The following is a 27,949-nucleotide window of genomic DNA, read 5'->3' as shown; positions in this document are numbered from 1 at the left end:
GCGGCGGTGGCGGCGGCGGGAGGGAGGGAGGGAGGGAGCGAGGGTGGGAGGGAGGGAGGGAAGGAGCGAGGCGCCGCGCTGACGGGACATGGGGTGACCGCAGGAGGGGACGGGGCCCTCGGCTGCGCCGTGGCATCGTCCCGGGGAATCGTCAAAAGGCGAGCCCGGCCGAGACACAAAGGAGGCAGAAAAAGGGTTTTTCAGGGGCGCTGGCAAAAAGGAGCGAGAAGGTCCCGCTGCGCAGCCGGGAGAGAGCGGAGAGGGTGAGCCAGGCGCCGCCTTAAGCCTCCATTTGCTGCGAGGAAGCGTTTGGCTCCGGGGCAAAGCGGCATGGCCGAAGGTGAATGCAGAACATAAATTACTTCGTTTCAGTAGAAGTAAACCCAAAGAGTTTAACGTGCTAAAAGCGGGGGGGGGGGGGGGGGGCTTGGTTTTGTCTCATAAACCCGAGGTGGAGGTTGTTAACTTGGTTGAGTTGGGAATTGTGCCCTCTGAAGGAAAAAATAGCTGTGTACGTGTAGAAGTGATAGATGAACAGAATGATTGCCAATCCTATACAGGACTATCAAAAAAAAAAAGGTGAAAAATGAAGACATTTTAATATAAATATAAAATAGGATAAAGTTCGCTAAAGGTAGGTCACGCCAGGCATTGCTTCTTTCCAAGTGTCTTGTCTGCATAGACATCAAGAGAGGATTTCATAAATTGTCACGTGGAAGCGATTAGCAAAAGTTTATGGGATGGGGATTTTCAGTGAAACAGGAAGGTGGGTAGAAACTGAGCACAGAGATGAAGTTAAGTAATTCGACATTTTTGGAGGGATGACGAAAATAATTGAAAGCAGAAAACAGTATTCTGCATGGATTTAAAATATCACATATAGATTTGTCAATTTTTAACCAATTCTTACAGAGTTTGCTACATTTAAGAAAAAAATCACGAAGTGATTGTAGTTTCATTTAAAAACAAATGACAAAACAGAACCACAACTCATTCCAGAAAAATTGTTCATTCTGCGTAATAGGAAGAATATCACTGATTCAAGTTAGAGCAGGCATACCTGGCATATCCACAGAGATCTTAGATTCAAGGAAGAGTTAACCACATAGGATTAAAATCTGGAAAGGGTGCTCCTAAAACCTGCATTAGCTTAATTGGGGATGGCTCCTAGCCCATCAACATATGTAGTTGGTAGCAACATCAGCAACACAAAGTGTAGCAATACCAGAATATAATGCCACAGTGGTGAAATAACACTATAGCGCTGGCGCAAAGGGACACGATATTGAATTAATCTTTCAAAAACAAACGAATAAGGTCTTTAACCTGCAGAAAAGCATATGCAAATTTATGAAACCAACAACAGTAAAAAAGTCATGATAGCTTTCCAGATTTTTTCTAGAAACAACCTCAGCTAGAAAAGTGGAATTGGTAAGAATGTTTTTAAAAAAATAAAACAAACTGCAATGCTGTTTCATCTGTGTAGTATATGTATCACTGTTCTAACCCTATCAAAATAGTCACCAAACAAAACCCTGAGCTTCTACATCCTCTTTGCCTCTCAGTACCCAGCCCCCCCCCCCAAAAAAAAAGTGCTCTGTACTTCCTTCTTTGCTTGTAAAGGTGTGGCACTCCTGTGGGTGTTATTGTCACTAGTCTCATCAAACAAAAAGCGAGGTTTAAAAAACAAATGAAACCCTTTGATTCAGTCAGCAGATAGTAACTGAAGTCATTTCTATGCCATTAACCCCTGCTGGAGTTCTCTGAGTGCTAGCTGTAGCGAGGGACAGAATTGGAGAGGTATCAGATCATGAGAACCCAAAAAGATAAAATGGAGCTAGGTAAAAGGCAGCTTTCACAACTTGAGAATATGAGCAAAAAGGGAAGGAGGAAAAATGTATCTCAAAGAACTCCGTGTACCCTAAGATACATTGTCCAGCTCCGTCTCACCGTGTGTTCATAAGCCTGTCACCGTATGCTTTTTTTTTTATGAGGTCACGTGTGCACGCACAGCTCCTTGTGTTCCTGTACCAAAAGCTGACAGGGTGATTCAGACCGCCCACTTTCCACCTCCCTAAGTAGAGCGTTAGAGACGCCAGCTCATTAGGTAATTTGTGTATTCAAAGAGGGTCAGGGAATGAAACCTCGGGACACAAATGAATAGGAAGGATGGTACGAACCTGCCTAATGGAAATCACTTAGCATTTAAGCAAGAGATCAGCACCGAAAAGGTCAGTCATCAAAGACTCTTTGATGATCTTTGGTGCCCTGCTCTCAGTTTTTCAAAACCACAAAATTCTGCATCCAGGCTTGGTCCTCGAGCGCTATAATAAAGTCTTAATCAAGCACAAGGAGGAGTGATGACTTAAGTCTCTTGTTAGTGAGATTCCTCTGTAACAATTTATCCAGCTTAGTAAAGGCAAATCTCCTTTTTCTCCAAGGTTTTTGACTTTTTCATACACTCGCTCGACTTGAAAGAAGAGGTCGGTCTGAGAACAGGTGAGTCTAGAACTTGAAAAAGTGTCAAAATTAATTGTGTTTGAATAGTCTGATAAAAGATCAAAGCAGGAGATGTCCTGTTAGGAAATCCTTTAGAAAAAGTAACTTATATGTCCAGTTACACTTCAAGTGTGAATGTTATTCTGTCATTCACGCAAAGGGCTTCTGGTATGCTCAGTCTAACTCGGTATGATCATTACAACAGGGACAGTACTTTAAAGCTGAGATAGTTCTGCTGAGAAATAATAATCTGTAGTATTTGGAAGTACCTATCAACAAGGTACAACAGAAAAAAAAATCAGTAGGCTAGCAAAACTTTGTTCATGGTCAAAGAGTTGAAGTAGAATCATTCTCCACTAGTACAAGAAAAAACAGCCTACACAAACCTCTGGAAGAGACTCATATTGCTTTGCAGACACAGCAGAGCAGGCAGAAGAAATGAAGAGTGTACTTTTTATTCTCTTACCTCAGGATCACATGAGTGCAGGGAATTCAAACTGACATCAGAATCAATAATGAGTACACTCCAAAGTAGTTTCTTCTTTTCTTGAGTCACAACAATTCTGCCATTCTTTTTAAAGGACAGTTAGATGAGATCATCATCAGATTTGGTCCACATAGTGTAGGTTTTTCGAGCTTTTTTTACTAATGTTGATCAGCATCATAATACTATGATATAGGATGCAAGAAAAGCAGACCACTTCAAAATAGTGAGGAAGGCCTTTAAGGAGAGGAAAAAAAAATACCATAGGCCCAAGATACAAGAAAAATTATATGCACCTGTTAGGATGCCACGGGAAATTCTGTAGAAGAAGGCATTTGGTCACTGAGCTCTCTTCTGCTCCTGCCTCCACATGCGTGTCTTAAACACTGCAGGAAATTCCTGCTGCCTGCACCTCGTGACTCACCTTGCTCACAATATTCTGCCTGCTCAGCAGCTTCTGGAAACTGCACTCTTCCCTTCTTTGTGCCCCACCCTGCTTCATCCAAATTCAAGGTCTGGAGGAAGAGGCTGCAATCTACCACTGCTTCAAATAAGCATCCAGCCCTCATTTCTCACCCTTCCCTTCAGACCAAGCTGAAACTGCCTCATCCTGCAATCCTGACCCCACCCTCTCCTGCAGCATCCAGTTAATTCTCCCTTTAAACTCAGCTTCCACACTCTTTTCTTTTTAAAGCTGCCTTTAATCTTTCCCCATATTGTTTGCTTGAAACCATGGACATGACCATAGGAAAATTCAAGCCCTGTTTAGGTTGGTTCAGTCTAAGGAAGGCAGCCAGAAATGCATGTTGGGCTGGAGGCCCTCTTTTGTTCCCAGTGGGCTGTGAACCCTCTCTGGGGACGTACACTGGTGTTGCACAACATTTTTTGGTAACTGAATATCTAGAATTTGGATTCTAGGTATTGCTAGGGTCCCTCTTCCCTCTCTTCCCTGCCCCTGTTTTGTTGCAGCTGTCGTGGTGACACACTGCCCCTTCTGTTCTGCCAACACAGCTGCCTGTGAAATTCATGCCATGAGCTAAACCAAGGAACTGAGTTTAGTGGTAATAGAAGAAAAAAAAAAAAAAGAAAAAAAAAAAAAGAGTCATTCTGTGGATGTTGAGTCAGGAAACTTCAGAAAACTCCAGACAGCTCAGTTGAATGAAACTGTGTACATTAAAATAAGGCTACACAAAGAAGCAATAGTTTGTTCAGGAATGGAATGTATCCAAACGCACATCTTAACCTTAAGTATATTTGCATTTGTATTATTGTAACAACTTGCAAGATCAGAGCATCTGTGTGTTAAGCTGTGTATAAGCACAACCTGTAAGAGGAACCCCAAGTTCTATAGGTATGCTGATACAATTGAAAGGAATCAAATATTTTACAAATTAATAAAACTTCTTTAAAATACATGCTAACTGACATTAAATTTGCTGTCACATGATACTGAAAGAAAACAAGAAGCAAAACAAGAAAGCAGGAATATTTCTTATAACTGAAAGATTTTAAAACTTTGGGTTCACGGAATTAGAAGGCCTCATAATATGGTTCATTTATGTCTGTTACAGCTCGTTGCAAAAACTGAAACATAAGCACAGAATTTCAATAGATTCTATTTAGGTAAGGTAAACTCGTAGTTAGATAGAATTGAGAACCAGCTCAGAATTTGCTTTAAAAGAAAGAGTAACTTGCAATACTTCTATACTGGTATACCTAACTGAGTATTAATCCTGTCACCCTGTCTCTAAATTTTTGTGAGTTCCAGGGACTTAAGTATTTGCTAAATCCAGGGACTTAAGTATTTGCTAAAAATGTATTTTGCTTTCCTTTGAAACTATTCAGAAAGTTTTCCACATTGCAAAATTTACATAGCTAATAAAATACATCATAGAAGAGATTAAATATATATATATATGCAATACTCTAACAGAACATAGAGATTATTTTTTTTCATGACTATTGTCAATATTTTTGCATTATGTTCAAATAATGTGTTTGTATAAATTATCAGAGACATTTTTTTATCCTCCCAAAGTACCCTATACCTACTTGTGTACAGTTTTTGCTTGATGTTTTTTTCTTTTTCAATAAAAGGCAGCCAAAATTCTTGCGTCTCAGAAGAATCACCATTCTTAAAGACTGCAATGTAGATTAGTTTTAACCAGAGATAATTAACATATTTGCTTCCAGATTAAAGAGTCTTTACATGCTGTTAATTTGGGGAATGCATGTTTTCTACATTCTTATGTAAAACAGAGCTGGGTTCCAGCATTAAATGAAGGTGTACACCCAACCACAAATACAGGGTTGCCACCACTATGTCCATTTATTTTCTGTAGGTCAGTTACTACAGGTCATTACAGCAAAAGCAGGGGTAGGTTGCTGCAACAGAGGGGATGATTCTGCCCAAGCACGGTGGCCAGTAAATAACAGCATTTTTTTTTTCTTCTAAAAATGTAGATGTGATGTCAAGGGCGAGTCTTTCTTTGCACACATGGAGATTGTTTTCAAAACCAGAAAAATAATCAAGATCTTGCTTATTGCAAAACCGGTGTGTAACCATTACAACCAAACAGAAATGAATAATGAATTGAATGCTAATTAAATACAAATCACAGCTTGGAAGGATTACAAATATACAGCAGCTTCTCCATGTTCTTCTAGGATTACTTTAAACTACCATTCTTCAGTTTGCTGTCTTATCTACAATACATGTTTTTCATAGACCGATCGTATTTTTTTTTACATTCATCATTTACAAAATTTAAATGAAAATCCCCTTGCAGAAATCTATAGTGTTTTTCCTCTTTTTTTTCTTCTTTTATTTTCTTGAAAGAATCTCATGATTCTTCAAGACCAAACTCTTATGAACACGTGTCCTTCTGACCGCAGTTCTGGGCTTCCCAGAACACACTGCAGTGGGCCAGGCGAGGGGCTCTGGAGATGCTTAAGGGAGTGGAGCATCTGTCAGATGAGGAGAGGCTGAGAGAGCTGGGACTTTTCAGCCCAAGAAGTGAAGGCTGAGGGGGATCTTATCGAGATGTATAAATACCTGATGAGGAAAGTAAAGAAGACAGAGCCAGACTCTTCTCAGTGGTGATGGGCAAGAGGCAATGGCACAAAATGAAATATAGAAACTTGTATTCAAACATAAGAAAAAACTTCTCTCACTGCAAGTGTTGTCAAGCACAGAAGAGATTGCCCAGAGAGGTTTTGGAGTCTCCCTTCCTAAAGATAGCCAAAACACTTCTGGACATGGTGTTGGGCAACCTGTTCTAGCTGATACTGCTTTGAGCAGGGTGTTTGGACTGGATGATCCCTAGAGGTGATTTCCTGCCTCAACTATTCTGTGATTCTCTATAAGTGAGATACTATCCCTAAGTTACACAAAGACACAGCCATCATCAAATCTGCAAAACCAGTAAATATTTTTCTGTGTTCCCAGACATAACCATATATCCTGGCTTTGTCCCACGTCCCCATGGGGTTGAAAACCATGTTCACAGCAGTCATCCCTTGCACTGGGATTTCTGAAGAGCAGAGGGAGGTCCAGTTAGCAGCTATAGAGGCTGAACCTCAGTTCATGACAGGAACCAAGTAGTGAGCCCCTGCAGGTAGGTTTAGATGCAGCCTGAGAGACTAATAAGTGAATTCAGAATTCCTGTGACAGCACGTATAACAAATTTAGGGTCCGGCTAAAGTCTGTGAGATTAAAAGTGACCAGCAACTGAGAATACATATGTTTCATGATTGCCAGATCTTGGCACGCTAGAGAGCTAAGGCGGAGCAGTTGTCCTTAAGAGGGGCATTTATCACAAAGGCTGGTCAGCCTCAGGCAAGATGCTGCCATGGATCAGGGTGTCAAACTCTAGATTTCCCAAAGCCTTAACAGCTGGACTAGTCCTCTTCTCTCTCCCCTACTCTGCTAATGTTACAAGAAAAAATAAAGTCATGGAATGTTTGTCAAACAGCTGGAGACAGACAACATTAGTGTATATAAATAGAAGCTATTATTTGGTAGGCTTGAGCATGAGCAATCGAGTACCTGAATTTCAGAAAAGTTCAGATCTACATCCAAAAACTAGCTTTTCCATTACTACAGTATTCACTGAACAGCAGACATCATGCTCAAAGTCATTGAAACTAATGTAACAATTACAATATAATTTTATTGTCAGTTGCTACTAAGGACAGATATTTATTATAGCTAGTGTATTTCTCTTCTGAGCTATCAGGGTTATATTTCCAATTCATAACTCTTCAAACCTCTCCTGTAAGATCAATGATCTCTCTGTCATGTTCATGGAAAATTAGCCAAGTCCACAGAAGTACAGTGTCCCTCCCTACTCTCAATCAAACAAATCTCAGAGAGAGAGGGAGATAGATGAGAACAACCTACTTTTCTGTGCATGGCATTCACTGCATGTGAAAAGGGGCTTCAGCAGGCCCGAGAAAGTAGCTGTTGTCATGACAGCACTGGGAAGCTCAGGGATTGAAAAGATCTTCATCAGCTCACTACAGCAATTCTGTGCCAAAGGAACTGCATTGCCTGTCTGCAATGCTGACAACAGAGCCAGGGGAGTGCCTGCTTGTCAAATACCCCTGGTTTGACTTTGCAAACTTCCCTACTCTTGCCTTTTGAAGCTGGAAAATACTTGCAATCTATTAAAAAATGGAATTCTCCTGCACACCTCTTCCCCCTTCAGTACCTCTGCCCCTTCTCTTGAATTAACCTATCTTGTTTAACAGGGCAGCACCTAGCCTTCCTGTATTCTCTGTTGCCCGTTCCTGGCAACAAAAATGCCTTGGAGACAGTGCAGTAACCTGCAGAAAACCTATCCAAGGACCAGCGCATTCTGCGGTCCAAGGCCATCAGTGTAACAACTGTCACTCCTGTTACCTCAGGTGTTACAGGCCAGTGTGCCTTACGCTGTGATGTTTGCATGGCAGCCTTGGGGAAAGTCTCTGAGAGGATTTCTGTGGCACTGTCAGCTGCTTGGGGTCATACTCTGACAACAGTGGGATCCTATCTGGTCAATTCTGGCAATTCCATTGCATGTAAAGGAAATGTCTTTCATGCTGCGGTTAGGAACCATGCTGGGTAATTGCCGCAGGCACCAATTTTTGGGGACCTGTGAGACTATTCCATTCACAGTGAACCTTTTATTTTACCAAAGTGACTGAAAATGATCGCTGCATGGCTGAGGTCCTCATGATGTAGACAAGAAAGGACAAAGTAAAGCTTTTTTGACTATGCACAGGTTGATTGAGTTCCAATACTGTTTATTTGAAGCACTAGGAAATATAAACATGAACATTTGGAAACTTGCATTATGCCCATGCTGATTATCACTAAAGGAACAGAAATTTAGCTTTGACACCTCCCATCTTGGAACTAGCATCCTAATTTAAATATCAGAGATATGTGCTCTCAGATGAACCCTACAAGCCATGTCTAAAATTCGGCCTCCCTGGGACTGATTGCAAAATTCCCATTGACCTCAGTTGGGCCAGAATGTCAAAAAGCCCAAGATCTGGGGAACTGAGGAGTTTTGAGAAACACATAGCAAATCCTGATATTGTTGGCCTATGGTGAATGGCTGTGAGCAGGTGGGGACTCAATACGTATCACAGGGGAGACCCTAAGTTGTACTGTGACCCTCCTGTAATTCAGAATTTAAATAGTTCAGAGGGTCCCTCTCTCAGGAAGCTTGGAACATGCTGCAGAATCAGGAGACCTAAAGCCTAAATTAGCTTAATGCCCCAATGACCTGCCCTGCAGATGTGCTACGTGTCTTCTAATAGGCAAAGCAGCGATTCCCTCTCCTGAAGTCTGTTCCCAGCTCCGTTGCTCACAGACTCACCAAAGCAGTAGATTATATAGGACTCCACAAACCATTTTATTATTTTGTACTGCAGCAATTTAAGCATGGTTAGGATGGGCAAAACAGACTCTTTTTCACAGGATTTCTCTGAGCTCTAGCAGTCTGTCTCTGAAGCCTTCCACTGAAAGCTGTTGTGATACGTATACTTACACATGGAGTGCCCGCTACAAGTTTTTAATCACATAATGCTTGATGCTATTGAATCTTTAAAAAATTATTGTTTCAGAGATGAACGTTCATTGTGTGCTTAATAATTTTTGCCTATTGACACATTTAAATTGTATTCAAGAAACAAATCTCCTCCAGCACTACTTTTCCTAGGCAGTTCAGTGCCTCCAAACAACCTACTATACTACTTAAGATAAGGTACAAAAATGTGGCACTATAAATTCTTAGCAATCTGCTTCTTGCTTGGAGTATCAGGACAAATGGCAGTGGTTTTGCTTTATATTACATTTAACTAGATAGTTTATCAGAACCATTGCCTTCAGACTTGAATTTCTAGATGGGTTTGGCAACGCTAAGTACTTGTTTCATCTTGGTGAAAAGTAGATTCAGTTATTTAAAGCCTGGAGAACACAGGAGTCATTTTTTACTACAACACACTTCAGAGCAAGGTGAAAAAGATCTCATTTTAAATGTAGTGCATCTTACGACAATTCATGTCTACAGACATGTCTTTCACATAAAACTGGGAATGACAAGTTGAGAAAACTATTTGATTTAGGTTGTGCTAGCGTGTGAGAGGCACAATGAAGAGGCATATATTCTATAATAAGTGTAACTCAGGCACTGAAAGGTGTTACAGTATCAGCTGTGTAGAGAGCGATGACCTACTTCTGCCTTGTTTCTTTCAAGGAAAATCCTTTTGTCCCTACTTCAAGTCACGGTTTCTCTGCTCCTTGCTACTGTGAGCCCCCACTTCCTGATCTTACACAAATGTTCCTCAGCCATATTCACTTTCCAATTTCTCTCACAGCCACAAGTTGCATGTAAAGAGGCAGCAAAGCAGCCAGTTTAAACTGGGACTTTACAGAGGAACACCCCCCCCCCCCAATTTATTTTCATGTGGTTTCATGTGGATTAAGTGCCAGACCAACAGCCAGAAAACACTCGTCTTTCAATTTTGTTATATTTGCACGTCTTGGAGATCTTTTTCATACTAATACAGTCAGATCTGGAGAGTTTCTTTTATTGCTGTGGGTGATCTCAGTCCATCACCTGCACTCGACTGCAGTAACTTGCTTTGGCATACTGCATGCACATTCCATTACATACAACTTATTATTATCAACTTATGCTCTGTAGTGTAATATATATGTAAATCTAAACAACACAGTTCATATCATGCTTAACAAACTATGATAAAATAAATATTGGTTTAAAAGGTATGCATATATTAAAACATGAAATATTTGAGTTACTCCCCTCCTCCCTTACCTAATTATAGTATTAATGAGCAACACGCTGAATTTCGACTGAGATGCAGTAACCACAAGAGGTTGGGCTCTTGCACAAAAGATCTCCTGTCATAATGTCTGCAGTATGTGTGTATTTAACTTTTAATCATACAAGCTGTCCACCTGAAACCAAGGGGCTGCTCCCCTTAGGGCTCAGGTCTGCTGTATGAACACGAACTCTGTTGCCTTGATTGTATGAGACTCCAGATTCAGATGAGAACGTATTTTCTGTTTTGCAGTAGTTCTGTAGTTCCAGTTTAATATGACTGTCCACTTCTTAATGGTTGCTGTGTATGATAAAACAGCAATACCGTAACATTTAAAAGCCACTTCATCTTATGGTTGGTAAAGCAACCCTATTTTACAGGGCAAAAGAAAAGGCTCTGAGATGTGGCTACAGCCCTGCAGAGAAACCTGTTTATGCAGAGTCACATTGGGAACTTCTTTCATGTAGTTTAAAGTATCAAGCCCTTAATATTTGAAAATACATAATAAGCATACAATACTGGATCATTGAGTATGGAGGTTAATAAAAATACAGCCTGGCATTACCATTAAAAAGGCTCTAATTTTTTCTTCACAGGTAATTAGTTCACACAATGAAATAATCTCCTTTCTTATCCTGGAAACACATGCATAAAACAGCTCAGATAACATCATTTACATACGGGCTGCCGTGTATGCATGTTAATGTCTGGCAGTGAAAAGTTCAGACAAGTTTGTAATCCCAGATTTCCTGTGCGTGCTCCACACCCAGATTCCCAGAAAGGATCCCGAAGGGATGGGGACACCCAATGTCACCAGGGTGGCAGGTCCGCTGCTCTCTGTGCTGTGCCTGGACAGCTTGCAAGTCACCCAGTTTCCCAGCACACAAGACTCGTGACAGTTCTGGGCGTTTTAGCATCAGAGCTCTTTTCAGCACGTTGGTATTCGTGTGTCGCAGTTTCTTTTGTCACTCATTTCTGCTTGTGGCAATCTTTCTAAGCCTATTGAGCACCCTCCACTGCCTTTGTTGGGGTTACTATATTGCTTACTATTGAAGCCAATCTGCATTCTCATTTAAAGTGCTATCATGTCACCCATCACCAATCATTTGCTTTCATCCCTTAAAACTTCCATACAATGGCAACCACGCCATGAGGACAAAAGCTGGAGCAGAGAGGGAAAAGAGGCAAGCAGCAGCAGCAGCAGTTGGGCTAAGCTTGTCCTGCGGGGTCCTTCCAGGTGTGCCCTACACCTCGGGCTGACGGTGGGCATTGCTCTCCTGCTTCTGCTTCCCCTGGTGGCACAGCTTCGCTCCCCATCACAGGTACTGGATACGAGCTCACAGTGACCACCTCAGTGTCAAAGCCAGCAGGTAGTCATACCAATTTTATGGCACAAGCCAGTGATGCTTTCCCTACTGAAAACTGCAAGAAAAAGGGAAGACGATGTGGGAGGGAAAAGAGGGAAAGACTCTTATTGCAGTAATAGTGGTTGTTAGCAACGCTTTTCTAAGCAAAAACCCAGCTTGCTGGGCACCTTTAAAACCAACAGCATATACCCCTGCTCTTGTTGGAGGCGGCCATCTGATTAACTGACTAGAAAGTCAGTTTGCTGCAAAGAAGTCATTATCCCCCCATATGCCAAAAGTTCCAAATTATATATACGAGTATAATTTTCCCAATGTTGTAATTTGAATATTAACCAATTCCTCTTCTCTAACACTGTGCGCTAAATGGTTGAGAGGCTGATTCTCTATTAACTTTTATCTTGTAAATAACGATCAGTATCTCATATGTAACCCAGACATTTTGTCTTTATTACAACACTTACTATTTGCAGCATAATGCACTAGAAACAATAGTTACAAAATGATAGTGTTGATACGGGCTAAGCAAACAGACATTTTTTTTTATTTTTTTTAAAGGTGCTTTTAGATCCAACAGTTCTGGGTTTCCAAGCAATTTCCTAGCTCAAGAAATGACAACTTTAGCTAGTCCCCACTAATACACAAGTTTGCTTTAGTGCAGTACCAGTGCCTGCATGTGTAAAGTCTCCGGAACAGCCTCCAGGCAAGAAATCAAACATGAAATATCAAAAGTCACAAACACCAGAAAAAGTTAATTGGAAAGTTCAGTTTTGTTTTTTTTTTTTTTCTCCTTCCCATCTATATATGACCATTACAGCACTTAAAATGAGAAAATACAATAGCCACTAATGGCTCTTTCTAAAACAGGTAGATAAGCATGAAAATATTAAAAAACAATAATTTATCTTTAAAGCTAAAAACGTCTGAAACAGCCTCCTTTTTCTTGCTGACTTAGGATTTTACCAAGAATGAAGTTGCACAATACACAGGGCAGTCGACTACACATGGAATAACTGTCAAGAATGAACAGAAATTCGTATCGTGACAAGGTGACTTATGAGCTGAGAGTTGCTGAATTTTACATTTTATTTTTTTGCAATCACTTTGAAATGTACTTCTGTCAACTAATGACTGTTTTTTTTCTAGTAAATTCTTATATATTTGTACCTACTAACTATTTGATTTCTAGCAATGGTACTAGTACTTTGAAAAAATCTTTTCTAAAGAGGATCTATTGCCTGAAAACAGGGGATATTCATATGCAAGTTACTTGGAAGTACTGGATGCCTCACATGATAATGTTTTGAGTCTTCAAGATACTAACCACCTGAACTTTTTAGCAATTTCAAACAAGAAACTGGTGAGCTGGATTCAGTTGTCCCTATGCTTCTATAGGGACAGCTGTTGTATGGATAAGGCATTTTTTCTGTACGAGAAAAGCAGATTTTACACACTGGGCTGAAGGAGTACATTTAAAACTGCAGAACAGAGTTCTGCAATCAATTCCCTGCAGTTCATGAAAACCACCAGATGAAAGATGAGGAACAGGTATTTTTTGGAAGTTTTCAGCAACCAAATCTCTTGGTCAGAGATAAATTTTGCTTCTTCTACATAAAAAGTTAAACCCACAGGGTCTGTATTTTTTTTTTTTCCTTTTTAAACTACACTGATTTCACCTTCAAAAGAGGAAGAGGGTGTTTCCATTTTTAGTCTGAAATTCTTTGAAGTATTCCTGTTCCATAGAACAGGGATCTGGATAGAATTTGACAAAAAATTAATTCCTTATTTTAGGTTTGGTTTCAGCAATAAAGAAGTTAATGAGATCACATCTGTTTTTGTCCTGTTATACTCTATTGCAGTCCACTGGAAACAGCACCATTTGCCTATAGCTTTTTCTTTTATCCTGAACAGAGACTAACCCAGCCTAAACACTGTTTTTAAACACATCCATAGCAAGACTGCACATGAACCAATTAGCAACCATTGTGATGTTACCTACCCATAGATACAATTAAGAGTTGCAGTTTCACAACAGCAGCTAGTTAGTGTCTAAGGCAGACCTTTAAAACGTTTTCTTTGGCATAGGGCAGAATGGAGAAACATCTCCAAAAACTACAAAAAACTTAACTCCACAAGTAAAATTTGAATATTGATACATCTGGAACAGCTGGGTAACAAGTTGTCCGTGTCGACTTCAGAAAGAAGCTGCTTTTAGCCTTCATTTTCGGCCAGATATTTGCTTTCAGCCACCAGTATATTCTATTTTATTTCATAGCAGCTTCTTCAGTGTTCCCATATGGACAAGCTAAGCAGCTCCAAGGATATAACTGCAAGTATATATAGTGCTTTTTAGAAGAAATAGAGGCCAGATGTTGCTTTTTTATCTTCATGTGCGTGCATCCCTTAAAAAAGTTAAATTGTTTCACATATAGTATTAAAGCCAGGTATAGGCAATTTGCTCATAGGCCATTTAAATGTCAACTTTCTAAAAGATGGAAAATAACATTTTAACCTACAATTCAAACTGAAATAAAATGAGACTACCCTACAATAACTTCATAAAATAAATACAGCAGAATCCAGGATCACAGGGACAAACGAAAAGGCATGGTGACCCATTTCTGAGATCTGAATGAGTATTATTTATGTTTTTATTAGAAAAGAAAGAAGTTACCTTATTGTTACAATACAGTTACAAGTTTGACGTAAAAGCTATCCAGCACCACCACTGATTAAAGACCTTTCACTCTGCTGCTTTACACCCCCAGGATATAACCTAACCCATCCATCCAAACACTAGAGAATTTAGTACATCTGTTACTACTACTGTAATCCATTAACATCTCTCACGTATGTACTCCTGGTTACTACACCTCGTGGATCCAAGAGGGTGGGTAAGTAATTCCTTCTCAGACTGTCCAAGAAAAGTAACTTAGATAAAAAACAAACTGGTTTTAATTTCCCTGATTTTCTGAAAATAGGGCATTATTGTATTAATTTTATGACAGATATTTATAAGAAAATATTAGCCAATTACTCCCCCCCAATAATATTTATGAGCTCTTTCTCTGTGAGACAGTCCACAACATACAAAAACTGCCAAGACACCAACTACAAGTTTTTGAGTAATGTCACTTTATTAAGGGACTGGAAAGAATCACATTCTCTAGTAGTCTTGGAACAATGCAAACGGTGAACAAAAGACAAAAATAGATGTAATCGGTTCCGAAAAGCATGAACATCTGTAGAGAATGTGTTGCATTATTCGTAAGGACTCTTGCTTTTGAAAAAAAGCACATGTTCTTTATATACAAGTGTCAGTGCAATAGCCAATAAAGCGATCAGAAATATAAAAATATCTTAGATACAAACTTAAAATAAATGTTTGAAACCTGACAATATCAGTATTCTGATATTTCTACATATCTGGAAGGAGTATGATCACTGGGATGAGTTATTCTGATGAGGTAAGAGACATTAGATGCTCTGTGATAACACAAAGCCATTAATCTTTTCAGTGAGACAAAAATAGAGCACCCAATGAAGCTGCAAGTTTTTTGCTGCAAGTGCCCACAGGAAGTGAAATTATGGTCTGTGAGCATTACTACATTCCTGCACCATTTACGTTTGCCATCTTTGCCAACAGTTGTACCAGCAAAAACTTGCAAATTCTCCCACCCTCCCCCAACTTCAGTATAAACTGTACATACTGTGCAGATATTCCAAACTGACAACTACTTTAAACACAGACAAGATCTATAAATGTCCAAAAACCACTTAGTCATTCTTTCCTTTATTGGTTGCATTTTTTTTTTTTTTGGCAGCAAGGTCAGGAAGAGATTGCAAAGCTTGACAGCTGAACAGCTCTCTCTATAAGAAGGAGAGAACAGGGTGTGTAGTATTTGTTTTGCCCCAGGTGTTTCGGTGATGACACTGAACTTAAACCTCAGCTGGCTGAGCTATAAAAATCACATTCCTCTTGTTTGCTCTGCATTTTGGATGGAAGGATGCACTAATCTGGGGCTACTGTTCCAAAAAAGGAGGAAAGGCTATTTGGTCAAACTTTCAGCTAGATACTGTCTGCCTACATCATGATTCATCTTCTTTCTTTCAGCCACCTCTTTCACTATGACCCTCCAAGCTCTGCTGCTAAATTCTGCCTCCCAGTTCTTCTCTTTTCAGAGAAAAAGGTAAAATGACAGGTAGACAGCACACTGTGTCCTTTGTGGCAAAGAACCCCAGGAAGAACTGACAGCAGAGCAGGGAGTGGCAGAAGAGTACAATGAACACAACCTCCTTTTTAAGGTGGTAATGAGGATTTAATTTCAAACTGTGTGTCAATCTCAGGCACTCCTCTTTGGAAAACACTGAATTACACAGTCTCTAGTACATCAAGATTAACTCAAACAGGATATGATTTGTATGATAAAAAAAGCACAATGAGAGCTGGCAGTTGCATTCTTATGAAACTTTCCTTACCACTTATGGCACACACATGCACTGAAGCACACAGCAGTTGCTGGAATCTTTAAAAGATTTCTTAGCTTTACATCCTAGACTCAAAAGCTTTCCTTTTAAATCTTCTCATTTTTCATCATTCTTTTCTAAACCTCTTGTCTCAGGCAAATTCAAACAGCTGTGCAAGATGGAAAACTGAAGCTAGCAACATCTGTAGTGTGATGACACTTGACAAATGATTTCAGGTTTTCTTTCGTTTTCTGGAAGATGCTTTGCAGATGTCAAAGCCTCAATGAATCATCATACATCTCTCCTTAACCCTACTGAATGTGGCATTCAACATTTCCAAATATTGAATTACTGCTCACCACACCCCAGCAAGACAGGCTATTACGTCTCAAGTAAACAGGCAGGAAATGGAGGCACACAGAATGACTAAGTGATTATTCCAACATCATGATACACGCCTGGGAGAGTCAGGAGCTGAACCTGTATTTCTTGCATCTCAGTCTCATGTTGTCTTTTTGTTGTGTGTTGCAGCCTTTTTCTTTCCCATAGAGGAAGACTGGAATCTCTTAAGAGTCTGTCACTGCTACTCTGGTTGACAGGTGATGTCGCCAATGAGATAAGAATCGTTGCATTCCCCACATCAAAAGGTGGAACACACTGTATGACATCTGTTTGCTGAAAGAAATACTAACCATAGAAGTCCTTAAGAACATCAACATTTATTTAATATGATATAAAAGAAATGAGATATGAACAATCGTATTTGAACAGTAAGTGGCTTCTTATACTTACATCGTATGTGCTCATTGTATAGTATATACACAATGAACATAATTACATTTTTACACAAACTAAGCACTGGATTGAAAACCTGCTTATTGCTGTACACACCCTAACCCAAAGGAAAAGCCCAGTACCTCAAAATACCTACACTCCATTTTATTTAAGAAAAAGTAAGCACTAACATTAATGTATTTGTTGACAGAAGTGTGGCAGTAACTGCTGACTTTGCAACCTGACCAAGAAGTAATTACAGCAGAAACAGGACATACTTTACTAAGCAATAATAAAAATGGCACATTTTAAATATATCTATATGCATATATATATATAAAAATTTTACAAATAAAATGTTAAAACAAATTGTAGTGTTTAAAAAGTGTAAAACAGTGTTTAGTGGTGATATGCAAAATTAACTGTTATGCATCTAAAAGAAGCAAAAAAGTAAACTTATATGATCCGTAATTAAAAGAACATTAATTCTGGAAAACAGAGTTCTGACTGTAGGCTGCACATTGAAAAGAGCCTTTATTTTATGTGCACAGAAATCATAGCAGCAAGCTGGTATCAGGAGAACAATCTGAAGGTTGTTGAGTGTACATGTGGGCCATTTAAAGCTCTCTTGGAATAAACATTTTCCAGGAAGTGATAAAATGATGCTCTGTGGCCAAAAGCATCAGAACTATGAATTTCATAGATTTAAAATATACTGTACAATATCTTCTCACATTTCCGTAGGTCAGGTCCATACATCTCAGGCATGAATTGTTTCAACAGAAGCCATTAGTGCTGGAAGACAGACATAGATTAAGTTACTCTATTTCAGCAACAACAGAATATTGTATAAAATAACTCCTGGGATTAAACACAGCATGGAATTTCTGACCTCATCCTAGCAGGAGTTATCAGTGATGTAGACCATCATGAAGTATTTTAGGTATAAGTTGTTTTCAACAGCAGTTTTCCTGATCATTCTCTGACATCAAGAAGCAGAAGTAAGCTTTTTTTTTCAAATTTACGCAACTTTGTACGAAAACCTATTCCGAGAGTTTTATCTTGTTTTACATAACTATCTCCAAACATTTTTCATATAAAACCAGTAATAGTAACCACGACCCTAACTGTTTTGACAAATGACAGGTATGATTTGAAAAGGGAAGCAACTTTATCTTTATACAGCATGCTAAGCTGTAATGTCAGTGCAGTTGTGAAGTGCTCTGAAGTTCAAGTGCTCCACCCAGAGATTGCTACATTTTGGTTATTGCTGAAATGACTTCTATAAAAAGCTTTTAACAGGTTGTTAGTAGAAGGGTTTGAGCTTTAGATACAGGTGCTGCTTAAAATTTCATTATCCCTCCATTACTCAGCGTAAATGTAATGCTTAAAAAGTAGCAGTGGTACACACCCAGATTCTCTTCTGCAAAGCAAGAGCCGTAACGAAGAAAGTAGCTTTGCATTAATGGGTTTTTCCTTAGTCTTAGGATATCCTATGCCACCAATTTCCTATGCCAAATTCTCCTGGCACTGTGCCAAGAGTATCATTTTTACTAATTGACCGTACAAGCTAAATATAGGTATTATTTCATTATTTTCTGAAATCTACCATACATTTTCCAGATGCTGCATATGAACAGGACTGATCCCACAGCTCTAAATTTCCCTCCAGTGCATAGTATTTCTTGCATTTGAGAGACACCAAATTCTTGTACATTAAAAGACCTATCTTTCAGCATTGCACAATACTGGAATGGCAGCCACAGAAGGCAAGGGGCAGTTACTGCAGGCAAGCAGACTATGCCTCTTCTGTGTATACTAGGCCCAGCTCGTGGCTTAAATTTGTTTTGGAGCTCCTAGGAAACAACCAACAGAGGCATCAAGCGCACCAAAGAAATGGGGAATGCACATGCACATTGTTGAATAGTTTTTCCAACTCAATTCAAACACTGAACAGCCAAAAGGGGTATATTTTAATTTCTGAAATCCTTGCTTCATTATAGCTGTGCATATATAAGCAGAGCATTAGTTTTACAACTACCATCCCAGATGCTCTGTCTTGCCGTAAGCGTAACAGTACAATTATATTGTTGCAAAAAGTAATGTAGAATCATACTTAACATGGAAATGTTATAGCTACAGTACTACCTGTGAGGTTGCATCACACTGTGGGATGTCAAGGCTTAGGCATTTAATTACAAAGCAGATCATAATATGAGTGATTCGTTTTTGCTAATCTCACATTTAGCATAAATACTTAAAAATGAATTTGCTGATCTGATCACTGGAGCTGATAACAAAAGGTGAAAGCAACTTAATGCAAGTGGTAAAAAAAAAAAAAAGTTCTGGTGAAGTTACAGGTTGCTTCCCCTTTCAGGACAGGCGTGCTGTAACTACAGAAAGAATTCAGCAGTGCAGTTTCAGTCACACTACTGACCTGAAACTAAGTTGACAGGGGAATATTTGTCCTAGTTACATTTCTTTTTTTTTAAATAGTTCCACAACAATGCTTTTGAATAAAAGTACAATAATCCAAACTAAATTTAATTATGACAGACTGCATCCAGTAGGAAGAAAGGAACACTGGTGAATGCAGTCTTTCCAAGCAAAACATGAAAAAAAATGAAAATATCCCCCTCCCTTTTTTTTTTTAAGAATATTAATAGTTTTCTGCACGTAGTTCATGTAAATAAGGTGTTTATGATGATTAATAAGTCGAATTTTGCTAAGATGAAAGACTGGCAATTACAGGTTGGGGCAGTAAATAAGAAAATGTATTTTCAGATCTCCCCATGGTAAGTGACTTGAAAAGTCTCAAATTTAAAGTTTTCTTAAGTTGCATTAGCTATGGCATTTAATGTTATCATTGAAACAAAGCTGATTCATTTAGTAGAAAGCTTACTTAAACAGTTACTTCCTGACAATAAAAAAATGTTGATTGATTTAAATGCTGGCAAAGTGCTGAAGTGTCTACATTGGTATCATACTAATTCATTTAAACATCCGTATAAACAAATATGCTTCCTTATATTTCCACTTCCATTTATTGAGTAGGTAACACTATAGGTAGGAACATGTAAATCTAGCCAAACTCATGCTTTGTAACTTCCTAGAAAACACCTAGGATGAAGGGCGAGAAGCTGTGTAGAGCTATCCCTATAGAAAGAAAAAAACCATACAGTTTTGTAATTGTTACATTTTCATCCACCCTCAATTTTTCCCCTTTCTGTTTGTTATATTTCATTCATCCATGCATTAAACCATAAACTCTTTGGACTATTAGACCACTCCCTCTTATGCATCACTAAGAGATCCAGCTCTAGTTGCCCGTTACCCAGACTGAAGCATCAAGATTCATCTGCACCTGAGCAGTGATGTTCACAGCGTAACTGAGTATCTGTTTTTTAATAGCTTAGGTCTCTCATGTAGTACAAATTCTATTATTTGCCAGTTGTGGAGAATGTGCTTGATAAGCCATTTTGTCCTTTCTTTTTGTATTTGAATATAGTATACATTACTTGCAAGCAAGTCGGTACATTTATTTCTTTTGTTTTCTGGTAAACTTATATTCAACATTATGGACGCCTTTGTGTGTCTCTTGCCAAGTATTGTCTACAGATGTTTCTCAGAAGGATAATGACAATATAAACACTCAGAAAACAAATATTAGAGAAATGGCAGGAGGGGTGGGGAAAAAAGACGTACTTCTCTGTAACTATACACACATGAAATGTGATCCTTCTGTGAGCTGTGGTTGTGTAGATGGAGCTGGTGACAATGACGATTCTGGTGAAGAAGGCAAACTTTTCACTGCGAGTCATACAGCAAGATAAATAAGAAAACAAGTTACAGAAGGCAAAAGCTAGCTGGCCTGAAATCATGATTTCAAGCCATAATATAAGATTGAAAATCATAATTTAAAACCATAATACTTATAAACAGAACCAAATGAAAGTTACACAAGTTAAGACTTCAGATCTGATCAGCACAATGAGCACAACTTCAGGGGAGAAGATAGCTGTTCTCAACAAAGATCATTTCTTTCAAGAAAGAAAACATCTCAGGAAAGACTCAGGCCTTTACAAGACTAAAAGAACATCGCAGGAACAAACAACAGACACATGAATGCTGATGTGTTATGTTACAAAGAGGAAAAAATATGTACAATTTAACTACTTGGGACACTTCCAGACCCACTTTTATATCCCAGCACAGATTAACTAAGCATTTGTTATTCTGCCTGGCACTATACAGTGCATTGTTAAATGGTTCTGGTTTTGATTATCAAGTCACAGAAAGGATTGCTGACTGCACTGCAAATGTCCAGGTCACCTTTTATACCCATCTATTGAAGTATTTGCTTTACTTAACCATTCCCATCACCAAATATCTTAATAATGTTTTTAATTCTATCATCTTCCTCCTCTCCTACCTTCTCCCCACTCCTTCTTCTCTCTGCAAACAATTTCGCTTTACTCCAGCTTTTCATTCTAGCAAAATACACCACCAACTGTTTCACCAGTCAGATAGTATCTCCTGTTTCTTCATCTGTTCTTTCTTCTGAAAACATGACCAAACTGATCTTTTACTTGCTAGTTGAAAATCTCAGAGTATATTGGAAACTTTCAGATTCCTCAATCTGTGCAAACCTGAGGCCAACTCTGGCTAGGATGTAAAGGTAAATAGTCTACACATATCCAAGATTGAGGTGGTGTTCTACAAGATGAACAGGGAGGGATTTGCTCCAACCAAATCCAATAATAATATGACTCAATTTCTGGCAATAGTCACTTAATTCCCTGAATTAAATGCAACTACAAAATCTACATTAAAACCTCAGAAAAATGGAATTTCTGTAGTTATCTAGTGGGAATCTACTTTTCCCTGTGTTATAAAAACATGCGCGGCACCTAGACTAGCTCAGAACTTTTCAATTCACAAAGGTTTCAGAGCATCAAAAGACATGTAAAACTTGATTTCATTGTGATGATATGTACTGTATAAGTTGTGCTTTAGCCAAACTCTTTTCCATACCTGCTGTTGCCTGATTTCCTTTTGAAGACTGTGCTGCTAATTCAAATGGAGAAATAATCCCTCCTTTCTCTTGAACACTAACTACTTCACTTTCTTCTGAACTGATTTTGGGTTTGTGGTTTGTAACTGTGGTTACGCTCTGCAAGCTGATTGAAAAAAAGCACAGCATTTAGAACTCACTTGAACGTAATTTTAGGTGTTAACCACTGATGAGTTAAAATTTAATTTTCTTCTGTTAACAGAAAAAAGTTGCAGTAGGCAAGTTTGTGTAACATAAATTAATTATGTATTTTCAAACACGTCTACTTTATAAAGTTAAACTTAAAAAAACCACACTAGAAACTGAATTCCCTTCTTTTACATAGCCATACTGTTTCCCACTGTGTGATACCTATTTTGATGAAGCATGCCACGAGATAGTTATAATCTAACGTAAGAACCCACTTAGGGTCTGCAGTGTAACTGTAGAATCTGTACAGCTTAAAATAATGTTATGAATCATTAAAGAGTAATATTCAAAACTCAGTATTTGTCTAGTTCTGCAATATTCCTAAACCGTGATGTAAAGGTTAAAGCAGGAGGTATAAACTAAAATGTTTAACCTGTTCATAAATATGATGTTTTCCTAAATGTCAGTAGTAAAAAGCTTATTATAGAAGCCCTAGCTGAAGCTTTCATAATAAACTGATAAAGCTTGAACTGATGTTACTGAACACATTTTGTAAGGTAAAGCAAGAATATGAATGTATTCTATAACTGGGACAATACCTGAAAATAAGCATCTCCCCTCCCACCAACTCATCACCTCTTACTGAATCTTGGCAGGGAGTTAGGTTTCTTACTACATTTCTCTATAGGTAAACCACTCAAATACATATAAATATACCTTATAAGTATTTATGACAGTATTTCATTAGTTGCTTGGTATGTTCAACTAATAAATACAATATCTAAGTTTAAAATAGCCTCTGAACATCTTGTTTTGTTTTTACCTTATATCACCATCATGTGTTTTATCCAATTTATTATTCTTTTCCTTTTCTGCTTTCTCTTCATTATTCATGTCTTTTGAGTCAGATACAACATGTGTATCTGATAAAATATCACCAGTTTTTGTCAGCTATAAAAAAATTGAAATCATGAAACAAAAAGCTGTAACACACAGTGGTAGACAAGAAATACAGTATCAGGAAACAGTTTTATTAACAGACAAATTTTGCCATCATGTATACTTAGTAACTCAGAATTACATACCTTAAGATTTTTTTATTTTTTTTTTTATCAATACCATTCAGGTTAATAGAGTTATCCTGAAACTTATACCAGAGCCAACAGGCAGGGCTTGCCTTAATAACTTTCAGAACTTATCTTAACTCTTCAGATTGCAGCCTGCCTAGATTTTGTATGCTATCCCTCTCTTCAGAATGCCAGAGATTCCAGCAACTGGAGTACATTGCAGATGAGCTTGAATTAGATACCTGAGGTCTGATTAGATATAACCGGTATTAGTGTATTACATAATACTCCTTTAAGGGATTTGCGTACTTAACATGAAACAGTAGACTCTCAAAAGAAAGTGTTCTTAAAGAATAGCAACGAATGCTATGTATTTGATTTTTATCTGTCAGAAATGTTTAAAAATAGCTAAATATAAAATCGGAAAGCAAAAGGAAAAATAAGGGAAGAAAAATACAGATTGAAAAAAAAATTATACACAAGGAGATTAAAAAAACATGACACTGCAAGGAGGACATAACTATGTGGAAATACTTCCTGTAATCTGTTCTTCACAGTCAGTTTGCTTTTGCTGAGTGTTCAGGGCACTTCACTACCAGAAACACCGAGGTAACTCACTGCCAATTGAATCTGAGACTATTTCAAGACAGAAATCAATCTGATGACCAAACAGCATGAACTACAGTTACTGCCTAGTTCCATGTATAAATTGCTGTGTCAGCTTTATTCTTCTTCCTATAAAGTATTTGGTGCACTAAAGCTGAGCAAACAAAAAAGTCAGATGTATTAAATGATCATCAAAAAAATACACACACAATGATTATTAAAGATGTATCAGTAGTGGGTTTGTTTCCAAAGATGTAAAGACCATAATTTTGTCATTTTCCAGTCAATCAAGATAGTAACAGATAAAGTTAATTTGAAATTAAAGTTAATTTGAAGTTAAGATGAAATTTAGGAAGATTATATACAAAATAATTCAATTTCTAGGCTACAGACAGATCTGAAAAAGTTTTGCACTACTCTATAGAACATTTGTTTATACAAAAGATATCTTAATCTTCCAAGCAAAGGAATTTTCTTTGATTTCCCACACTCTGAGGTCTGTGGTTAAAAGTATTTTTCTACTGAAAGACAGGCTGATGAACAGTTCAATTAAGGACAGTTTAGTACCTCTTTAGTAAAACCTGAATTATGTTCTTGTTCTCCATCATGCTTTAGTTGTGCTGTTTCTTCTCCAGGACTTCCATTATTTTGTTTCAAATTATCATCTTTACTGGTGCTCTCCAGTTCCTTTAGTATGTTACTAGATACAGTATCATCCTTTTTCCGATTCTGTGGAACAAAATTGATATATAAATGTGTATTCTTAAAAAGTTACTACCATTTCAGTTCTGAGTCTTGTGCTGTGCTAAAAAAAATACTTAAACAACTGATTGCAAAACAATCTTTTACATAACATTCCACTGCAAAAGACACCACAATGCAATAAGGATTTTTTTTTTTAACTTAGAATTTTCTAATTTTTATACTTCTTAAAGCAATCAACCTAACCATTTTTTCTCTTCAATACTATTTCACTTTTTTCCCACCCATAAATATATCCAGCATTTCTATCTTCTGAAACTCCATTCATATTTAGCTTAGTCACACACAGGTTAGCAGTATTCTTATTTGCATTCATAGGCATTGATATTTTTAAAAAATACTTTTTCCTGGTTAAAAAAAAAAGATGGATAAAAATATGCTCCCGGTGCAAAATTCACAGTGCGCTCGTATGCTCTTTCACCAACTGTCTTGGGTATCTTCCAAGCCTATGCTGTTAACTGATTTAACAGAGGACAATATAACATCTGATAACGGCAGAGTATGATCAAAAAAAAATTCTAACCAGAATATTATTCCTAAAAAAAAAAAAAAAAAAAAGACCACCAACAAACACATGCAAACATTGCACATAGAATACAGCATACATGTGAACATTATGTTGTCAGAATAGCATACCCAACATAACTGAAGGTCATACAAGTCAAATCAAACTAAGTACTAGGATGGAGAAAAAGAGGAGCCAGGAAAGTAGTAAATCTTGTGGCTGAATTCCTGTCTGATTTAGCACATGCATGCTGTTAAGAGGAAATTCTATTTAAGTCAGTCCACAAATCAAGCTATGATTTCCTAAACAAAGTATGCACCCATATCATACACTTGCCCCAAACAATAACAATTTCTTAGCAACTTGCTTTAGTATTTTAGTAATGATTTAAAAATTACATAATAGACTGTTTATAAGATATGTTTTTCCTTTTATTCTTCAAAAAAATCCAGCTGAAAAAATTTCCAGCAGTTAAATGCCACTGCATCATTTTTCTGTTTAAAAATGAACAGGCACAAAAATTATACTTTTAAAAATAAGAACTATTACTACAGCATACCACCTCCTTTTGGGGCCTTCTGACAAATTCCCTTCTGGAAGGACAGAAGTTATCATAGGAAAATGATTTTGTATCATGGACAAATAACCAAATACTCAATTCAGACATGTTCCCACTTATTCTCTAAATTTCTCTTCTCAGCTCATCCACACAGCACTGATTTTGCACATAAGACTGAAGAACATGCTGAGATGAATAACATCCTTTTGAATTCTGCATAGCAGGTAGTGCTGCCGCCAAGGGTTTGACCACTTTCTCACCGTGCTTCCAGTGTGCTGGCAAACCGGGTATGACACACATGACTACAGTTTGCTGGAGGTATGGAGGTATGAAATGATAACTGAGGAAGGTGTTAAGGCTCAAACACATGTGAAAACTACTAAAAGAAACATCTGCAAAGCTTTGTTTTGAACTTCCTCTTCTTGGAAAAGGCAATGTTAATCATAAAAAAATTTGGAGGAGCCACCCCCTTCCTATATGGCATTCCTGATGTCATCCCAAATACAGATGTTCTAATGTAAAGGAAAAACTTAAATTTTCAGTGTCTTCTGGGCATCCAGTATTATTGAATGAACCTTTGTATAGCTCTAATAACAATTTAGCATGCTCAGAGGAAAAAAAAATGCTAAAATTTATTTTAAGTGACCTCTAAATGGTGCAATGCATTTAATGTCTAGGTGAAGCAGATGTTAAAATATGTACAAAACATAGAAGATGGTATTCACATGTAACTGTTAAAAAAAGACAGGGTACTCTGAAGAAGAATGCATACCAGAGGATGAAAGAGGTAACTCCTTGAAGCTACTGAAAATGAGAGCTAACTTCCTAACTCTACAGTTAAAAAGTAGTAGTAAAACCTACTACACTGAATTTATTTTATTTTTGTTTTTGTCATGAGGTTTGTTGGTTTTTTTTTTTTTTGCTAACATCTCCCTCTCTCCCCACCCTTATGCATTTAATAAACTCAATGCTTTGCCTTAAATGTTTAAGAATGAGTGAAAAACAAAATTGAGTTTTATTTTTATGTATTTAAGGGTTCAAAAACCACAGCTAGAGTGCACCATTATAAATATGGTAATGCGTAACAGCACAGTAAAGAGCTACCATTATAAATAAACATGCCTATCTAGAAATGTTTTATAAATCATTTTACTGATGTTTGAATATATTACATGACAGAAAATCTTCATAATTTACGCATCAAATGAATCACAATCCTCCCTGATATTGCTTTTAGTCACAGAGATTGCCATTTGATGTTGTTTGCAAAATTTGACAACAAACGTAACTGTTAACAAACATTGCAATGCGCAATCAAATGTGTAGATTTGAACTACTTATTTTCCAAAAAGAAAGGTAACTTCTATTATCATTAGGTATTAACATGAAGATTGTCATCTCTCTCTCTTGTGTCTGACAGAGAATTGTGACTGTCATTTTATATGAACAATCTCAAATTGACAGGTACCTATAGTATCACGTGACTTTGGAACCAGAATTACTCCTCTTTTTTTTTTTTTATTATTTATTATTATTGAGCCCATTAAATGTTTTGAAGAACTTGGGACCAACCTGTGCTGATCTGAATGGATTATCTCTTACAAAAGACAGACTCTGTGAAGGTGACTGGTCTGAAACACCAATAATATTAAGTCCTTTTCTCTTTTCTCTCAGGCAAGCTTGTTGGTGTCTTTTTATTCTTTCCATCTGTTCCTCCACAGTCATTCGAGGACGCGTGCTTTCCGCAAGACACAACTGCTCCACTGCACTTCTTGGTCTTTCCTTAAATGGAAGAATATATACATTTATTTTTTTTTTGAAGAGCAAGCTTCAAAACTGTTTAGCGTATCAGAAAAGGTCACCTAATAATAATTAAAAAGCAGAAGAATAGTGGGCAAGTAAAGATTTCCTATGTATGCAAAGAAAGCACAAGAATCAATGATTAATAAACACCAACATTTGAATGCACTTTTTTGAACAGTGACATTGTTACCGATGATAAACATCAAGAGAATGGGCAAATGCATTCTCCAAGTCTTCCTCTGAAGCTGAAATAACTTACCAGACATTATACACCAAAGCAACACAGGTTACTCGATTGAGACAGAAACGTAGTTGAAATTTAATGATCACAGACATTTATCCCAACTGATCTAATATTCACTTCTACCTTTTTATTCCAAAAAAAAAGTACAGCTGGACAATATTTAATGGCAAGTGCAGGCTGAAACAAACTAAATTTAGCACCACTTAAAATATATAGTTCTAAGCACTGCATTACTCTTGAAATAACAATAATTTTACCTGTATTCCTGAAATTTACT

General features: G+C 37.7%; 1 protein-coding gene and 1 long non-coding RNA gene across 28 annotated transcripts in view; one reads left to right on the top strand and one right to left on the bottom strand.

Annotated features, from left to right (window-relative positions):
* The first annotated feature begins 52 nt into the window (after positions 1-52).
* Positions 53-27,199, top strand: LOC106030886 (uncharacterized). 11 transcript variants are annotated; one of them, XR_010832340.1, is made up of 6 exons: positions 53-340; positions 2,442-2,499; positions 11,556-11,640; positions 12,638-12,731; positions 14,451-14,576; positions 16,681-19,398. It is a non-coding gene; the product is annotated as an uncharacterized lncRNA (long non-coding RNA). The 11 variants fall into 11 exon arrangements; XR_010832345.1 differs by having other exon boundaries at positions 11,556-11,688; XR_010832348.1 differs by lacking the exons at positions 14,451-14,576; positions 16,681-19,398 and adding an exon at positions 25,850-27,199 and having other exon boundaries at positions 11,556-11,688.
* The window catches only part of PLEKHA5 (pleckstrin homology domain containing A5), a 169,475-nt gene continuing 156,326 nt past the window's right edge, over positions 14,801-27,949 (bottom strand). For 10 of the 17 annotated variants that reach the window (XM_066999289.1, XM_066999296.1, XM_066999306.1 and 7 more), the window contains 6 exons: positions 27,198-27,407; positions 24,367-24,528; positions 22,950-23,077; positions 21,958-22,103; positions 20,649-20,733; positions 14,801-17,718 (listed from right to left, as the gene is read on the bottom strand). In XM_066999289.1, the coding sequence (XP_066855390.1) occupies positions 17,700-17,718; positions 20,649-20,733; positions 21,958-22,103; positions 22,950-23,077; positions 24,367-24,528; positions 27,198-27,407 (750 nt within the window). In that variant the 3' untranslated portion in view covers positions 14,801-17,699. Of the gene's footprint in view, positions 17,719-20,628; positions 20,734-21,957; positions 22,104-22,949; positions 23,078-24,366; positions 24,529-27,197; positions 27,408-27,949 lie in introns of all 17 variants that reach the window. The other 7 variants (XM_066999291.1, XM_066999371.1, XM_066999350.1 and 4 more) reach the window with 1 other exon arrangement.

Source organism: Anser cygnoides, chromosome 1 (genome assembly GCF_040182565.1).
Source record: "Anser cygnoides isolate HZ-2024a breed goose chromosome 1, Taihu_goose_T2T_genome, whole genome shotgun sequence".
NCBI classification, from domain to species: Eukaryota; Metazoa; Chordata; class Aves; order Anseriformes; family Anatidae; genus Anser; species Anser cygnoides.
This window is presented reverse-complemented; position numbering and strand designations above follow the sequence as displayed.